This window comes from Benincasa hispida, chromosome 1 (genome assembly GCF_027475165.1).
Source record: "Benincasa hispida cultivar pf3 chromosome 1, pf3_genome.v1.1, whole genome shotgun sequence".
Taxonomy (NCBI): domain Eukaryota; kingdom Viridiplantae; phylum Streptophyta; class Magnoliopsida; order Cucurbitales; family Cucurbitaceae; genus Benincasa; species Benincasa hispida.
The window spans coordinates 43,685,074-43,704,111 of NC_143478.1; the positions used below are offsets into that span (position 1 = coordinate 43,685,074).

Here is a 19,038-nt window from a genome sequence, read left to right on the forward strand (position 1 = left end):
ATTACATAATAAAATCCATTACTAAGAACTTCAAATTACATAACAAAATCCATTTCATAAAAAAATAAAAAGTCTATTACATAAAAAGTACAATTACATAAAAAATGGATTACATAACAAAGTCATAAATGGCCCAAAAAGACAGCACTTAATGTATGTTGTGGACAAGTACGCTTCTTATGTCTTTCTCCCTTGCAAATTGTTCATCGAACTTTTTGGCTAGCCTCTATCTAATCCATTTCATTATAAATTTGCGCACTTTTTGGGTGACCTTGTTCTCTTAGTAAGTCCGCATTTGGACGAGCTTTTGTAAATGATAATTCTGGCCAATAATCTGGGTGTTGTATTAAATCGAAGTGACCTTCATAACATCACTTACAATGAGACAACTTGTATCATTCATCAATGAGAAGTATATATGTCAAACACATGTAATTACAAACTTCACTTACATGAGAGCATGGAATCTTGAATGACTGCCACTTGTTCATGCAAATACCATCTCGTTGGGTAACATATTCACGCAATGCCCATGAAAACCATAACCAACTGGACGAGTTTTCACCTTCAACAATAGCAAAAGCAAGAGGAAATATATGCACGTTTGCATCAATAGATAAGGTAGTCAATAATTTTCCCTTATACTTTCCGTAGAGATGAGTTCTATCAATCTGAATTAATGGTCTGCAATATTTGAACCCTTTTTGCAGAACAAAAGGACCAGAAAAACTCGACCAAAAATAGTAGTACCTGGCACGTCAGATGGAAAGAAATACTAATCCGATTGTGTTCTAGGATTGTAATGCACAACAACACTCAACCAATACGAAAGTTTTGAATATGATTTCTCCCAATCACCAAACATAGGAATCAATGCTTTTCTCTTGGCTCGCCATACCTGTCTATAATTAACATTATAAACACATTGCTTTTTAATTGCTTCTAGGAGTAGGGCCAATGTACCTAAGGATCAACTCTAACCGTATTTTGGATTTCGATACTCATAAAATTTGAATCAAGTTGTGAATTATCTTGTATCAATTCTAAGTACAAACATGAGGGCTCCCCTTCAATTCTGGTAATTTCAAACATCCCATGAGTTTTACGCTGACATGCTCGTAACCACCAATCACAACCATCCTTCCACTGTTTATATCTCACATACCAAATATCTTAATTGATTCTACTACGACAATCTCACAATGTTCTGCCACACAATATTTTTTTACAGTTAGTTGTAAATCTTTTTTAGTGTCAAATAATATTACTTTTTGTATTAAACTAAAATTATCTATGTATCTACCCATTTCCTCCAATGTTGACCCCTATTCACAAGTTGAATTAGTAATTTCTCAATTTATTTGTGTGAACATCTCTGACGGTACCAACTTAAGATCATGTTTTACACTTCTATCGTTTCTTAATAATTCATCAAGTTCTACGTCAATATTACTGTCCCCCATCATTTTCAGGTTCAAGAATGACTAAATCTTCTTAACACATCGACATATTTACTTAAATTTTTACAACTGTTATAGGTGACAAAAGAATATGTTAATACTAACAACCCAATCCGGTATCGGTTCAAAAAGTTTGTTTCTTCTTTTAAACAGTCTAAATAGATCAATACTCCAAACAATCCAAATATTAGTTTATGACCAGTCCAAACAATCCAAATATTTTCTTTTAAAATAAAAAAGCCAAATCAACCCAAATTTAACCGCCCAAGTTATAATATTAAACTAAAAAACAATTCAAATCAACCTAAATGTAATGGTCCAAATTATAATATTAAATTACTAAAAAAAAAAAAATCAAATCAGCTTAAATGTAGATCTATGGAGCATACACTTAAATCAACCCAAATAAAAATTAAAAAAAAAATAAAATAGTAGATTTATGGAGCATACACTTAAATATTTTGGAAACACTATTTTTTCTTTTATGCACAATCTCATATATTGGGAAAAAATGTTACCTACGGTCGGCGACAGCAGGAAGAACGGCGAATGGCAACGATAGATGGACCGACAGAAGGCACACGACTGTGAGAGAGAGGAAGAAAGTGAAAAGTTTGAGATGGGAAGAAAGTGAAGGGGGAGAAGGCTGTGGGGTGCGTTTTGGGACCACTAAATCGTATACTCGGTACACAACTAAGGGTAGTTGTAGACCCCGGCCACGATCACCTAGTCTACATGACTGTCAATGTGGCAGTCTTCTTATGCCAGGTCAGTGCTAGATGTGCCAGATGCACGTGATGCGAAGGAAGTCATGGACCTTGTCCACGATTTAGGGCTAATCGTGTACCGGGTCCACGATTCCATTACCCTATTTTTTACATTAATTTCAGTCCAACTCTATTTTTGTTAATAATTATTAAAATAACATTATTTTAACAAAATTCCTAGATATATGTTCTCCATTTATTAATCACATCAAAATAGAATTAGAAAAAAAATAAAAATATCACATGATGATATTATTTTATTGGATAATATTTAGGATTTACTAAGTGAAGTGCACTAGATGTACCCAAAATTTTTTCTTCTAAAAAGAGTCATGATTAAGTAGACTTAGACTACACCCAACCTTTGTAGTTGTACTTATTAACCACGTGAAAATAGAATTAGAAAACAAAATGATTTTATTTCAGTTTGAAGCTTATCTTCATAGATTGTCTCGACGTTTTTGGTTCCCGCCCTCTATACCCTGTTCTTCTTGCTTCTTGGAGAATGGCGGTTCCTCTCTTCAATCTTGCTCCGAATCTCATGGTTTCAAGGCTCTGCTTCGGTTGATTCGATTATTTCTCTTGCTTTTTACTTTTCAATCCTCTGGTTCCCTATGACCTAATTATTCATCTCTGCATGTTCACAGGTACCATGACGTTCGGCGAGCAGAACTCGCTGTTTCAGTCATTTAGCCTCCTCGACCAAGCTTTCGATGCGGGCATCAACTTCTTCGATTCTGCAGAAATGTATTTTGGCCTCGCTCTCTTCTTCTAGTCAATTCTATGATGCCTACATTTCTCACTACTATAGAATTCCATTTCCGAGAGTTCATGTTTGTTCCTTCTCTATATTCAACCCCATTTGCAGGTATCCAGTGCCTCAACGTTCTGAGACTCAGGGCCGGAGCGAGGAGTACCTTGGCCATTGGATCAGAAGCCGAAAAATTTCTCGGGATCGTATAGTTTTAGCTACAAAGGTTTGCCTCTCTGTGTGTGCGTCTATGCCGTAGCGCTATATTTCTACAATTTGGCCAAGATTTCTTTGGCAATTGATTTTATTTATTATTATTTATCGTTGTTTTCGTTGATTATTTGTGGAGTTAGCTTTTGTAACCTTCCTTTGGTCAATGTAAAGGCATAGAGATTGTGGGTCATTGAGCTGTTACATAGGTCTTTTGTTTCTTTTGTTAGCTAGTTCAGCTTGAGTTATTTCTAAAGAATAAGTACTTAATAAGCATATGACAGGTAGAGAGATATTGTATAACTCTCTGATAATTTTCATCAAGTAATTTTTTTAATAGCACAAAAAACAGGTAGAGAGAGATTGTATAAACTCTGATTCTCTGTGCTTTTTTCATTAACAAAGAACATATTGGATCATAAGTCAACATGCGTTGAACGATTAGTAGAACATCAATAGAACAAGCAACAGACAGTTGGTACAACAAGTACAGGATCAGCTGTAGGTGGTACGAGTTTAGAAGAAAGTGTAAGAAGCGTATTTAATAAGAAAATTGGGTCTTGAAAAGAAGGAAAATTTAGAGAACAGTTTTAGCATGAAGTTAACGATTAGCAAATGGAAAAATGGTTTCATGAAGCTGAGCGACAGTGGACATTTTGGTGAAAGGGTTATAACGAATATATCCTTTATAATCAAGGGTATATCCAACAAAAACATTTTGAGAAGTTTTAGGCTTAACATTATGCTTATTATAAAGTTTTAACAAAGGATAACATGCACATCACACCTTTAGGTAAGAGAAATTAGGAGTATGACTAAAAAGTCCCTCAAAGGATGATAATTGATCAAGAGTTGAAGGAGGCACACAATTAATAAGAGAAAAAAAATGGGGAGAAGGCATACGATAAAAAGTCAATAGGAACAAAAGAATGAAAAAGCAATGATAAGACAGTTTAAACAATATTTCTATGCTTATATTTGATAGAGCTATTTGTTAATGACCCAAATATGTGACATGGTATTGTAAGTAGTGGAGTGACTTTTGAAGAGAATGAATGGAATCACCGCATCTTTGAAGAGAGAGAGATGGATTTCACTCATTTTTTTATTACCTTTTGTATACATTTCTGACTTGGTGTACATCGCTCACCCCTTTTTTTTGTGATTATGATCTTACTTCCCTTACTTCACAGTGGAATAACATTTTGTAATCTTTCTTGGCATCTCTTGCCTTTTGTAATTTATACTATCTATGAAATTATGATTGATGTTTCTCATAAGAAAAAAAAATGTTAGTAGTAGAGTGACCTTGCTGCCATGTCGTAGAAAATAAAGAAAAAACGAAGTTGTTTATTCTTGGGCATAAGGAAAATATTTCTTATGTAAAATTCCATTGGAATAAAAAAGAAGGCAACAAAATATTTTACAAATTCACCACTGCCATCAGAATGCAATACTATCCGTTGATCAAAGAGAAGGTTTTCAACATGCACTTCAGATTTATTGGCTACAGGAAAGAGCCAAGTAAACTTGCTTTGATCTCTAGGTTTTCATAGTCAGTCCAAACAAGCCAGTAGTGGCAAGGTTGATCTAAATATGTTATAAAAAGTATTTATTTTTTAAATGAATCAATGCTATTAGGATTCTACAGAATCTCTAGCTTTCCAAGCTACAAATTATCTGATTGTTTTCCCTCTTGGTTAGGTTGCTTTGGTTTTAGGAATGGCCAACACAAATTTGATTTCTAACTTAAATTTGATTGTTTCTTGGAACTCTTATGCTGAGACAAATTCTGATACAATCATGCAGGTTGCCGGACCATCTGGGCAAATGACTTGGATACGAGGCGGACCGAAGTGTTTGGATACTAAAAATATTACAGAAGCAATTGATGCTAGGTCTATGGTGTGAAATAACATATTTTCATAGATAGATATCAGGGATAAATACATTTTTTTTGTCTTTGAGGTTTCACAGAGTTTCTTTTGGTTTCTAAGTTTTAAATTCTTGCAATGTTTGAAATATTTCAAATGGTCATGCTATTAGGTTTTTTGCTACTTACACAAAGAAGCGACATTTATAAATGATTTTAGATAATTTTTGTGGAAATGTGGCATGATTTACCAAACGTTCAAATTTTTTTTTGTGTCGTGACAAAAAAATTTGAAATCCAACCTTTTTTCACCTTCCCTCCCTGTTGCCCACAATCAATAAGATACCATGGCTAGTTATCTCTTAACTTCCTCTTGGAAGGAAGTATAAACTCTATCTACTGACTAGTCTATGTGAGATGAGGAGATTAAATCTTCTCTGATGTGAAATATCTATTTTGTGCAGCTTAAAGAGAATGCAAACGGATTTCATCGATATTTACCAGATTCATTGGCCTGATCGGTTTGTATGTACTAACTTAATCTGTCAATATTGTGGGAGATACAATTATTTAAACTTTCTTCAGTGAATTATTGACCAGACACCATCTTTGTGTTATATCGATATATTTGTTTTAGTTGCGAGAACAACATAATCATTTGTGTATGTTTGTCTTTTAAGGTATGTTCCAATGTTTGGAGAAACTGAATATAATCCATCCTGGCAGTATTGTTCAGTTTCTATAAAAGAGCAACTTTTTGCGCTCAGCAAGGCTGCTGATGCTGGTAAGGTAGGCGATCATAGTGCCATGTTCTCTCTCTCACTCACTCAAATAACATACCGTGTTTTCAAGTAATTTGGAATACTTGTGTTCTCAGATCAGGTACATTGGCCTCAGCAACGAAACACCTTATGGTGTTATGAAATTTGCACATATTGGTGAAAGATATCCCCACTTTCCGAAACTTGTATCATTGCAGGTGCTTGAGCTCAATATTTTGGTTCTTATTCTATCTTTTCATATTTATTGCTACTAAATGGAACAATTCTACTTTGAAGAACTCGTACAGTTTGCTTTGTCGAACTTTTGATTCTGGCCTAGCTGAATGTTGTCATCATGAGAGGTAATACATTCTTGGTTAGATCACAAATTGTGTTGTGCTTAATAGGTCATTTAACTTAAACTTACAATTTTGTGTTTAATATGTCCTTAAACAAGCATCTAATAGGTCATTGGACTTTAAACTTTGTGTTTGATAGGTCTCTTACCTATTTGACATTTTTAAAAATTCACAGACCTATTAAATACAAATTAAAAATTCATGGATCCATTACACAGACTGAAAGCTTAGGAACTTATTGATACTTTTTGAAATTGATAAACTTATTAAATACAATATTGAATGTTTGTTATTGTTGTTTCACGGATTATCCAATCTTTTTCAGAATCAGCTTATTAGCATACAGTCCCCTGGCAATGGGCATACTTTCTGGGAAGTACTTTTCTCCTGAAGGTGGTCCTGCAGATGCTCGACTTAATCTTTTCAGAGGTCTCTATAAAACGCTTCCCCATGTCATCTTTTCTGATCATAAACGGAAAGGAAATTGTTCCAAATTCATTAGATGTGGACTTTCCTATGTGAACTAATGTTTCTTTGTTCATTCCAGGAAAGTATTTAGAAGGGGAATCTAGATACAACCTAACCAATAACGTCATCAAAACAGCTACCATGGTATGCAAATCCGTCAGTTCTTATTTTTTATTTTTAGTACATGAAAACTGAAAGATAACGACCGGTCAATTGTGAAGCTTTTGCATTTTGTAATGTTGAAGAAGAATGTTGGGCGTAAAAAACTTGTAGCATGATTGTTTGACTATAACCTTCGCCATGAAATTAGTAGCTTAGCTCTTCGCTCACATCTGCGTTTAAGAGTCGTAAGCCGAAACGGCTCTTTTACACTTTTCCGATCAGTGAAATGCCAGGTTATCGACGATTCTACAATAGGCGGCCGCCGGCCTATCCTCTTTCGAGAGGCAAGCTAAAAAACTTGTAGCATGATTGTTTGACTATTACTTCAGATCATAATGACATTTGATGTCACTGCTTCAGAGTATGTGGACTGCTTAACATGGTGCTTTCACTAACTTGTTTTCTGTTGCCTATTGTCCGTAGGAATATGTTAAGGTTGCTAAGACATATGGCCTTCATCCAGTCTCTCTGGCAATTGGTTTGTTCTCCCTTTTCTTTCCTTCTCTGTATATTGTTTCTTTCGAGGTTTGGGACATAGATCTTGTAAAGTAGGTTGTAAGCCTTGTGAAGTTGTGTTTTGAGATGTTGCAGAACAGACTTCATCTTGCTATAGTAAGTCGGTTTACGATAGACCATGTATGAATAAATTGCTAAATTATCTTTGAAGATGGAGCAGAAGAGGAAATCATGGTTCTTGGACTGTAAACCCGAAACTTGTATGGAGAAGGAATAATTAAAAAAAAAAAAAAAAAAAAAAAAAACGAAGGCTGTAGCTTCCATATGCATAGTGAGATACCAGAATTGCAGCCGGTTAAAGATCTAAATTAGCTTATAATTTCTCTTTATGCTGAGTAAATAATTGTTGCATAGGGAGGAAAGTAGTTTTACTTGTTTCATTAGCCATCAAACATTATGAATCAGAATTGAAATGACCTTTGATTTTTGGAACCGACTCATGACAAGTGATGGTTTCTCATCTGTACTGGCGATATTAAAAGGCTCATGAAAAATGAAAGATCACACTCACATATGGGCCAAATTCCCGGTATAGCTTTTAGTAAAGAACATCTAGTTGCCTCTAAATGAGATTTACGTCTTTGAGTTGTAAAGTTGATCTATCTGATAAACCACAACTATCACTCTGAAAAACTTGCATGTCTTTCAATGAACCGAAATTAAAATGAGTTATATTTTCTTGACTTCTTGGGAGGACTTGTTGCACCCTGAATTGATTATGGTTCTTCGTCTATCTTGTTGTAGTTGGTCACTGGTTTTACTATTTTTTTTTTTTTTTTTGACATTTTCTATGTTTTTAGTTATCCTAGCAATATCTAATTTTGGGTTCCCGCAGCATTTGTTCTCAGGCATCCCCTTGTAGCAAGTGTTGTTTTTGGAGTTACCAAGTCATGGCAACTCTTGGATATTCTAAATGCTGTTAAGGTTGAGCTCACACCTGAAATAATTTCTGAAATAGACGAAATTCATTCGAGGTTTCCCAATCCATGTCCCTGATTTGGAGTTTAAATGTGTGAAGAAGCAATAACGCAGGTTTCCTCTTCCTCTCAAGATAGATGTCTTATTTTGTAACATCTTTTATGCTTGGGGATTTTTGGTTTGTTCTGTAATGTTATTCACTTGTGATCAAAGTTGAGTTACTACGAGAGGAGGATATTTTTACCAAAAAGGAAAAGCACCACGGGGATGTTAATAATCATGATCATCTTCATAGTGCCTTCCTTACGTGCCCTCATTACAAGAACGATGCGGAATCATAGCACTACATCTTCATTTTGTGTCCATTTTCATGGAAATTCTAAAGGTAGTTTGGTAACTATTTAGATTTTTTTTTTTTTTTTTTTTTTTTTTTTTATAAAATTATTATTATTATTATTATTTTATTTTTAAATTAAGTCTATAAACACTTCTTCTATCTCTAAATTTCTTTTGTTATCTATTTTTTTAATGGTTTTAAAAAATGAAGTCAAAATTTGAAAACTAAAAAATAACTTTTAAAAATTTGTTTTTATTTGTGAAGTTTGACAAAAAATTCAACCATTGTACTTAGAAAGATGCAAATCATTGTAAAAAAATGGAGAGGAAACATACTTAAATTTCAAAAACAAAAAAAAAAAATGAAGATTCCATTTGGTAATCATTTTATTCTTTGTTTTTGTTCTTGAAAATTAAGTTTTTTTCATCTACATTTCTTGCAATGATTTACATCTTTCTTAAGTACAATGGTTGAATTTTTAATCAAATTCTAAAAACAAAACAATTTTTTGAAAGTTAATTTTTAGTTCTCAAAATTTGACTTGGTTTTTTAAACAATCAGTGAAAAATAGATAACAAAGAAAGAAATTTAGAGATGAAATAGTGTCAATTAGCTTAATTTTCAAAAACAAAAACAAAATGGATACCAAACGGGATTGAAATAATTATCAAATAGAGTCTAAATTATTACAGATTTTTTTATTGGGTTGTGGCTCTCAATTCTTGCATCATTCATCGCAATTTGAGCCGTACTAAAATTTGTAAATGATGAGTGGATTTGAAACTATTTTGTAAGAAATGGGCAAGATGGACGTACTTATGTAAGGTTGAGATGTTGGAGAAATGCAACTTTTAGTGAGCCAATGAAAGTATTTCTTTTTATTATTTATCATTGATGTAATTACAATATAATGAGCCAATTGAATTGTCTTTGTTCACATTTATTTATAATCATGAATGTCACATTAAATTAAACAGTAATAATAAATATACTAATAGTAACTGTAACGATAATATTTTCAACAAATCTAAATACATGGATCATCAATCAATTTACATTTTTTTTTATTACAGATGGATATTGGATAGTGAACCCTACATGTCTGCCTACATAGGGTAAACAACAAAAATGTAATTAATTGAAATTTACTTTTTAGACTACCATTCATTTATTACATTTATTACGTAATGAACCATTTATAATTAAAGATCCCAAAAACAAAACCCAACTAAACCTCTTTCTTCACTCCAGTTCATGGCACTTTCAAAATCTTCATGCAGAGATTACTATAATTTATTTCATGGTCTTGATAAATTTTCAAACATCATCAACATAGATACTTGACATTGGATCCGGTTGAGAACTCTCAGGATTTGCAACATTCTGTCAACATGAACCTGAGAAGAATTATTGCACATCGTGGATCTCTACACAAACAGGAACAATGAGATATTTTTTTAAAAGGGTAATTGCATTCAGTAATATTTTTAAGGATAATAATAAAATGTGCGATATTTTTAAAGAATTACAAATATAACAAAATCTACCTGATAACGGGCAGATCATCAATTAGTCAATTTTAAAGGAGCCTTAAGTTGTCATCCACTAATAGGTTTTTTCCAAAAAAAAAAAAAAAAAAACCTCAATGATATAATAAAAAGAAATAAATGTTCAAGGATACAACCCCAGGAGTGAATAGAAAATAAACATTGAAAGAAAAAAAACTTTCACAATATGATTGGCTGAAAGACTTAAAGAGCTTGCAAACAAAAACTGAAGCTATAAAAAAGTCTTCAGCCAAACAGAAAACTGAAAGCTACTTCAAGCTTCCAAAGAAAATAATGAACCGACTTTCAACCATCATTGCTCATAAAAGTCAAAGGCTGCAACAAGGCCAACAGTGTCCAATGAGCTCAGCTCCAAGAAGAAATGGCCATATTGCTCCTATTTCGGCGGCTAAGGCTGGAACGACCAATTTACAAGTTTGACCCACAAACAAGAAAGATAACCAAAGCAAAAAGCCCAAATATTGCACTGCCGAGCTGGGAGAATCGAGGATTACTTCTATGTAGAAACAAAATAATTGCAAGGAGGGCAGAAAATGTGATTGCAAAAGAAAGCACAGAGACAACCTCCTAACTGATATAATGAAAAGAAAAAAAAAATGATCGAGGGATGCCAACTCCCAAAGGGGATGAAAAAAAATTAAAAGAAATTAAAGACAATTACGATCAAATAGAGATTAACCAGGAAAACATTCAATGAACAATAGACTGTTCCAAAATTCTTGCCGTTTGAGAACCAAAATAAGACAATGAGAGCTTCCAAACCAAGGTTGAAATTGAAAAGAAAGACTCCACAAACTACTGATACGTTGAAAACGACAGGCTGACTTCTTGCAAACCCCATATCCTCTCATTGGTTCGTAAATGTTGTACTGATGATAGTTCTGGAACCCCAACAGAAGATAACCAATTTATTCAACATGCTGGTAGGTAGCCCCCCAGCCCCCTCTCATCCTTTTCCTTGTTCTTTACTGTTTTTAGCCTACTTTTATACTGTGGAGACTAATCTTGGCCATGAGAAGCTTGATTCCAATGTTTAGTGGTTAAGGTAAGTATTCTCTAGCTTAGTTTAAGGAAGAAACCCATTTGTATTTTGTTGTGACCATGGTGTATTTGAATGATCCATAATGATTGAGATTATCTTTGAAGTTCTTGAACTCCATTTTAGAGCTTATCTTCAAATTCACCCTATCATCCAACGTCTAGACGATGTTCAATGGTAAATTTGAGCAAAATTATGGAGAACTCAAATAAGCACTGACAGTAGAAGGGTGAACAAAATGGAGGACGTAAATGAGGGTTTAATATAAAGTATGCGCATAAAAGATTAAAATGCAGATTTAGGATACTCTTTTTATGAGATTGACAAGACTAGAGCAACAACATCATCATCAACATCAGTCTCTTCCAAGAAGTCACCCTTGATATGGTATTTAGTTCTACACGCATGTAAGTTCGTAGATTTCTATTATCAAGGATATACAAACCAGCTTCATACCTACTTAGATTATCCAAGGTTCAAAGAAACCTTAGAACGAAATGATCATTTTCTAAATTCTATCAAAAATCAAATCTTAGAAGAAAAAAAAACCTATGAATTGCCTCAAAGGGGATTGCCTGGAGCTCAACCACTGAAGCGTTTGGATCTTTTTCATGCTCCCCACCTAAATCTTAACTAGTGGAATAAGTTTCCCACTTTACTTTATGACTTCTGCAGGAATTATAGGACAAGGTTGTCCTGAAAGCATAATATAGCAAACCTTATATTATAAAAATGAGTGGGCACCCAAGAATTGTTGCATTTCCAATATCCACATCCATATATTTCAGGCATTTAACATTAAAGGAAGAGTTCTATAGCGAATACGAGCAGTTTACTGATTCACCATATTGACTAGAAGTAGAACCTAGAAACCTTCAACCATGACCTGAGTTTGTACTTTCAATTATCAAAATTAAAAGAGATGCCACTACATTGTCGATAAATTAACATAATTACGAGAATGAACATCATGCTGATAAATGAATATAACATTAGTTACCAATCAGAGTCTGATCAGAGACTTCAAGAGCAATACTCAAAGTGCCTTCCAAATTGTTCCTCTTAGTGTTAGGAGGCCCCAGCCTCTTCAAAGTTTCCCAGCAAATCCTCTCGGTCCACCTGGACGCTGGCATTGCTAGTCCTACCATTGTTGTCGGCACCACCACCATCAGCACTGATAGGTTGAGCTCTGGTAGCTACAGTCTGAGCCTTTGTTATTTTCTGTTAACTAGAAGTCCATAATTGCCCCAAATAAATACATCATTGGCCAACAAAACAGGAAGGGAAAAGGGAAATTGAATAGGACTGAACAATTATTACCGAGTGGTAAGTGGCCAATCCTGAAGCAGTAGTAGCAGCCGCTGGGGCCACCTCCCTTGTAGACAGTTCTTATCCAACAGAAGATTAGGCCGAGAAATTCTGATGCAGGAAGAAGATGGGTGGCCAATAACATCCTATGGTAAGCTCCATTCCTCGTATGTTATTCATTAAGCACAATCGTCATGTTTAAACTGGGGCATTTCCATGAAAATCTTCTCACTAGGAAACACAGCTCTAAACCTACTGGAATATTAAAATTGTTGGTTGATTTGCATCAACTTTATAAGTAGATTTCATCAAACCCTTGCATTAGACTACCAAACACTTTGCAGATTTGCAGCACATACAACGGAAAAAAAATGAATTATTTGAGCAAATACACTATGGCTGTTTCATTATTTAATAAATCTGTAATTTTGAAAATTAAACATGGCATCCCACGATGAAACTGGATAGAAATTCTCATAGATAAAGTCGAATCAAAGAGATTTTAAGACAACACACAGATAAAAAACTCAAGTGGTTAGTCTAATGCCAAGAACATCTAAAGATTACAAGGACAAGAAAATTTACTTAAGATAAAAGTAAAAGACAAAGCAACCATGTAGCCAACACAGCAACTGTGACAATGTAAATGTCTTCAGAAACATGCCTCTCAATGTGCAAAAAGAGTTTCATTACGCCGAGGAGGTCTATCAGGAATACTACCAGGCTTGAACTTAGACGCTTCATGCCTTGCCAATTCAGGAGGCACAGGACTATTGCTTTGGATAAGCATTTGCTTGAGATCATAAAAGACTTCAGAATCCTGTAAAGTCAAAAATGTTGTGGCCACACCTGTTTTACCTGCACGTCCAGTACGTCCAATACGATGTGTATACATTTCAATGTTACTAGGCATATCGTAATTTATGACATGAGCAACATCAGGAATATCTATTCCACGACCAGCAACATCTGTGGCAACGAGAACATTATATCTCTTAGTTCTAAACCCTTCAAGACTAATTTCCCTCTGTTCTTGTGACTTCCCACCATGCAAAGTTGTAACACGATACCCTGCCTTGTCCAAATTTTTGGCAACGGTATCAGCATTCTTCTTGGTGTTAACAAAAACAATAGCTGTTTTGTCACCCAGGTTATCGAGCAAATTCTGCAATCTATAAAATTTCTCTGATTCCTTCATCATAATAACATGTTGAGATATTAAGTCAGTTGCCTTTCCAGCAGTTCCAATAGTAACAACAACAGGATTTCTTAAATATTTTCTAGCGAGCCTCTCCACAGCAGGTGGCATGGTAGCACTAAACATGTATGTAGTTCGATATATTTTCTTCTCATCAAGCTCCTCATCCTCATTTTCAGGTTTAAGATTGCTTGAAGGCATTGCATCTAAAACCCCCATAACTTGAGGCTCGAAACCCATATCTATCATCCTATCAGCCTCATCTAGAACAACATAATTACATTGATTAAGTACTGCATAACGCCTCTCCAAACAATCCAGCAAACGACCCGGGGTGGCAATGACAACCTCACAACCCTGCCTGATCTTAAATCCTTGCTCCTCAATAGATTGACCTCCAACAATTGAAACCACCTTAATACCCAAATAGTGAGAAAACTTTACAGTTTCATCCTCAATCTGTTGAGCAAGTTCACGAGTGGGAGCCATCACTACCGCATAAGGCCCTTCTGCCTCATTCTCTTCGTTGATGGGAGGCAACCTTGTAATATAAGCTAGCATGGGAAGAACAAAGGCAGCAGTCTTACCAGAACCAGTCTCGGCAATCCCAATAACATCACGTTGTTGTAAACCCAATGGAATGGCAGCCATCTGAATGGGGGAGGGCGTCTTATAACCGGCCCTTTCTACTGCCTTAAGAAGTTCCGTCGTCAACTTACTCTCCGTCCAACTCCTCATGGGGCGAGGGATCTTGGAACCCTTATAGGATATATTGAAGTCCTCCCTAAAAATTCTCCAATCCCTCTCAGTCATTTCCTCTAGCTTCTTTTCACTCCAGTGCCGATCGACTCTCATATCAAATGAGTCATACAAATCAGCAGCTTTTTCCTTGAGTTTTTGAGCTGCAGCCTCCTCTGGTTTTTCCTCCACACCGTCTTTCTTTCGTATCTCCTCCCTCATCTCCTTCTCATTCTTAGCTGCAAGCTTCTTTTGCTCTCGTCTGTCCATGCCAGCGCGAAACCCTCGTCCAAACAAAAGTTGGGCCTCGTGAGGATTTTGGTATAGCAAATTCATGTCCCGAGAAGTATCTTCAGTGTTTTCCCAATCAAATGAGAAGCGAAATTTCTCACTAGGTTTAATAACACGTTTCTTAGGTTTCTTAGAGCCAAGATATTGTTCTTTAATTGCATCTAACTCCTTGTCACGCTCCCGCTCTGCAAGCTTCTCTAAGCGGGTACGCTCTCGAGCTTTGGCCTCTTCCTCGCGCTCCTTCTCGCGATTCCGACGCTCCAAATCCCGATCACGATCTCTTTCCCGATCACGGGTCCTGTCTCGATCTCTTTCTCGGTCTCGTCCTCTATCACGATCGCGACGGTCATAATCAGAAGATTTGTGGTTATCGACAGAATCAAATGAAGGATTCTGAGAATTAGATAGGAGAAGTTGGTCTTGGCGGCGTCTTTGAAGAGAGATTTCATCTTGGCGTCGTTGAAGAGCTAATTGCTCGCGTTGGGCTTTAGTTAAGAAGACTGGTTTGTTATCAACGACAGCATGTAAGGGCTTAGAAGATGAAGAACCAGACAAGTTCTCGACACCAGGATTTCGTTTCATCGCGTTTGGTCCTGGAGATATAATACAAAAAGATATGATAGCATTAAAACAAATAAAAAATTATTGTCATGAGTTTATAGCATGCAATAGAATGGAATGCAAGTCTTAAGGCAAAATTAAAAACATCAATATTATTTATCCTACAAATGTAGTCCAAATTTGATTTTTAATGTCATTTCTCACTCCAACTATTTTTCTTAAATGATGTTGACTCACATATAGCTCAATTAGACTACAATCTACATTGTAATTAGTGCAACATGCTAACTGGGGTAAACTAAAAAATATGCTTTAAAGACCCTTGATCGGAAATTTGCACATTTTGAGGGAAGGGAAAGTTTATACAGGGTTTCAATTCTGAACTTCTTTAGTGGAACACACACATGAGGACAACACTCTAAAAACTCCTGATTTTCGCCACAGTGAATGATATGAAAATTTTGAACCTGTTGTTTCAGGGAATAACTACATTCATCATACATTTTCTTCACAAAAATTTTGGTAGGGGTATAATTAGGTCAGCTAGACACCAAGAATCCACGAATACATACAATGGATATACAGGCAAATAAATTAAGCACATGAGCAAACAAGACAAGTAACAGGCAAAACAAACATGCAATGTTCTACAAGTGAGAGAGAGTTATTTGAGCCCACTCTTTAATCCCTACTTGTAATGACCCCAAATTTCAATACCGGACCGTTACCAAAATTTAACCTTGATTAGCTTACAAACTCTTATACTTTGGAAAAGTTTCGGCAGCATACCGACATAAACGTAACAGAACCAAAATTTTACTTTTAACACCCGTTTCAAAGAAACGCACTCCCAAAAGCAGGCAAACATCAAACCTCCCTCAACAGTAGTACAGAGTTTCTAGAACTAGTATTAAAATATTTCTTTAATCAGATTTAACAAAACAAAACATACTTAAACCATTTTGGCATTCAAACATGATAAGCTGAATAGAATCTTTTACAAGTTCCCAACTCAAAAATACGACTAGAAATTTCAAAGTTTCAAAGCTCAGGTTACAATGTGCATCAGTACCTACAAAATCTGGTGGGGTGAGTACACACTTGTATGGTTAAGTAGCCCACACCTGAAGGGCCACCAAACAACATACATATATAGCAAGATATACAACAGTAATACTATTAACCACAACGTGCTTCTCGCAACTATAAGACATTCTCAGATTAAAGAAAAATAATCTTATTTAAACATACAAACACATGGTTTGACACACAATGCTATGCAACAACACACAACACATGATTTATGCGTCATGCTCCGCAACTCTCACATGATTTACGCGTCATGCTCCGCAACTCTCACATGATTTACGCGTCATGCTCCGCAACTCTCACATGATTTACGCGTCATGCTCCGCAACTCTCACATGATTTACTCCGCAACTCTCACATGATTTATGCTCCACAACTCTCACATGATTTATGCGTCATGCTCCACAACTCTTACATGATTTACACGTCATGCTCCACAACCCTCACATGATTAGATTAAAAAATGTAACTTACTCATCACCACAGATTACAATGCATGCAATCCACAGGGACTTAACCATCGTAACAAACCTTCAGACATGTTCAAATATTTTGACATCTCCAAGTCCACAAACGTAAATGTATTCACATAAAATTAGTAGAAGCAGACCACACACATGCTTATATTCACCAATCACATAATACCATTTCAATGAGTTGCACATTACAAAAATAGCATAACAAACATCCAAGTGTGCTCAACCATGCCAAAATATATCACATATTCAGGATGACACGATTCATATTTATTCATAACAGGGATAAATTACACATCAAGCCAATGAAAAAATAATAACAAAAATAACCGGGATAAATTACACATCAAGCCAAGAATTCTACCTACCTAAGCGTTTCTAAGACGCTTCTAACGGAATCCAAAGGGATCTTAAACCTCGATTAAAGCACCTCCAAATAAGTTTTTAACTACACATAAAACATGCTCCTGAGTTAGAACTAACTTACAGCACCTAAAAAGAAGTCGAACGGATCCACAAAGGACTAGAATGCATACTTACCAAAATGACCTTGGGGTCTTGACAAAAGGTGTCCGCACAATTTCGAAACTGCGGCAAAGGAAGAACGTTGCTGGAACGGTATCTAAATTGGTCCAAAATCACTCCGCCAACTTTAAACCAGTTCGCAAGAGAATTAGGGTAATAAACCAGCTGCAACTTACCCAAAAGGACCCGAATCCTTGTTGGTTAGCGTCCGAATTCGTCTAATCCGACATATTTGGATTCATTTAGAAGTGGGTAACTTGAATCTAAAGCCGTAACGGAATGGGTAAGTGTCGAACCTTGTCGAACGGAAGAAAAATGCTGTTGCAAACCGCTCGGACTGTCGCCGTCGCCAAATGCCACGGCCGCTACTGCCGCCGATGCCAGACGCTGCCACCGCTCGCCGTGCGATGGAGGGTTGTACCGCCGCCGCTGGTCATGTACGCCTCTGCAAATCGCACCATCAAGGAAAAGTCGCCGGATAGACTTCGCTCGATCCTAGCCCTCAACAGCTTCCCGTTTCGGGAAACGCTGCCGAAAGGTTGTTGCCGTCGCCGCCGGTTCGCCTGTGAAGGTCCGTAGCCCAGCAGGCGTCGAGCTCGCTCGTCGGGTTGGAGAAGGAAGCGCGAACGGAAGGGAAAAATGAGAGGGTCGGGCGGCCGGGTTTCCGGTTCGTGTAAGTGTCGTACAAGTGGGGGAAGAAATAGGGAGGAGGGAAGGAAGGGAGTGATTAACCAAAGATAAAGGAAGGTCTAGGGTTTCTTATTTTGGTTATTCCATCCTTAATTATTAGTTTTTTTCCCTTTTCTTTTCTTTTAGTATCAAAATTTAAAAGAATGATAATATCAAAATTTACTCCAATTTCACAATTGATTCCTCTTTCTCAAAATAAACCTATTTTTTCCAAAAATATTATCCCAACTAAAGACCGAAGAGACTAAACTTGATATTAAATTTCAAAGTATTGAATTAGAGACTAATTAAAAATCTCTTCTCAAACATTTTAAGAAATTTAAATTAGTCGACTTCAAAATTAAACGAAGAATTTTAATTTAACAAATTAGAATTGACAACAACAAAAAAGTTCATTAATTAAAAATTAACAAGTTGAAAGGAGATGAAACAACGTAATTTATTCCAAAATTAACCTAATTTTGTAACAAGTGGTGTTACACTACTGATTTGAAATCCCTAATTACCAAAATTAAAATCCATTAAAAACCATTTTGAAGATTGAATCAATTTAACCATCATTGAAAAATTGTTAAATCAGATTGTATCGACCTTTTCTCAAGTGAGCTGTTGCTAGAATAATTCGGAGAAGATAAGAGGTTTCTTGCAGCTGAGGGAAACTATCGTACGGTATTGACTGTTATATGAATAATATCATAAGAAAACCAGAAAATACATAATCGAATATACCGAAGAGAATTTGAGCCCAACAACTTCACGTTGTCTCCTTAAGACAATTTTACTCATTCTAGTGCCTAAGTTCCATGAGTAATTGTCTCTCAGTATAGAATATATTAACTTTCTTATCGAAGCAGCACCTCGTTCACAAGATCTAATGATCTATACTTTGTGGAAATAAGCCGAACTTCAAAGACTTTATATAAAGGGGAGAAAATTTCATGGGAGAAAAGTGTTTATGAAAATTTGTTCTAAA

General features: G+C 35.7%; 2 protein-coding genes across 10 annotated transcripts; one reads left to right on the forward strand and one right to left on the reverse strand.

Annotated features, from left to right (window-relative positions):
• Window positions 1–2,632: 2,632 nt before the first annotated feature.
• Window positions 2,633–8,610, forward strand: LOC120070327 (uncharacterized). 2 transcript variants are annotated; one of them, XM_039022254.2, is made up of 12 exons: window positions 2,633–2,790; window positions 2,875–2,974; window positions 3,096–3,204; window positions 4,998–5,086; window positions 5,526–5,582; window positions 5,742–5,850; window positions 5,939–6,040; window positions 6,120–6,184; window positions 6,507–6,610; window positions 6,729–6,793; window positions 7,235–7,289; window positions 8,163–8,610. In XM_039022254.2, the coding sequence occupies exons 1-12, from the start codon at window positions 2,733–2,735 to the stop codon at window positions 8,321–8,323; spliced, it is 1,074 nt and encodes a 357-aa protein (XP_038878182.1). In that variant the 5' UTR covers window positions 2,633–2,732; the 3' UTR covers window positions 8,324–8,610. The 2 variants fall into 2 exon arrangements, with proteins under 2 accessions (XP_038878182.1, XP_090172835.1); XM_090316709.1 differs by having other exon boundaries at window positions 2,636–2,771.
• Window positions 8,611–12,876: 4,266 nt separating this feature from the next.
• On the reverse strand, window positions 12,877–18,158 carry LOC120074462 (P-loop containing nucleoside triphosphate hydrolases superfamily protein). 8 transcript variants are annotated; one of them, XM_090316723.1, is made up of 4 exons: window positions 17,672–18,131; window positions 17,391–17,593; window positions 17,219–17,298; window positions 12,877–15,317 (listed from the first exon to the last, which is right to left on the reverse strand). In XM_090316723.1, the coding sequence occupies exon 4, from the start codon at window positions 15,304–15,306 to the stop codon at window positions 13,165–13,167; it is 2,142 nt and encodes a 713-aa protein (XP_090172849.1). In that variant the 5' UTR covers window positions 15,307–15,317; window positions 17,219–17,298; window positions 17,391–17,593; window positions 17,672–18,131; the 3' UTR covers window positions 12,877–13,164. The 8 variants fall into 8 exon arrangements, with proteins under 8 accessions (XP_090172849.1, XP_090172856.1, XP_038883631.1 ...); XM_090316730.1 differs by having other exon boundaries at window positions 17,391–17,540; window positions 17,672–18,129; XM_039027703.2 differs by having other exon boundaries at window positions 17,391–18,158.
• Window positions 18,159–19,038: the final 880 nt, after the last annotated feature.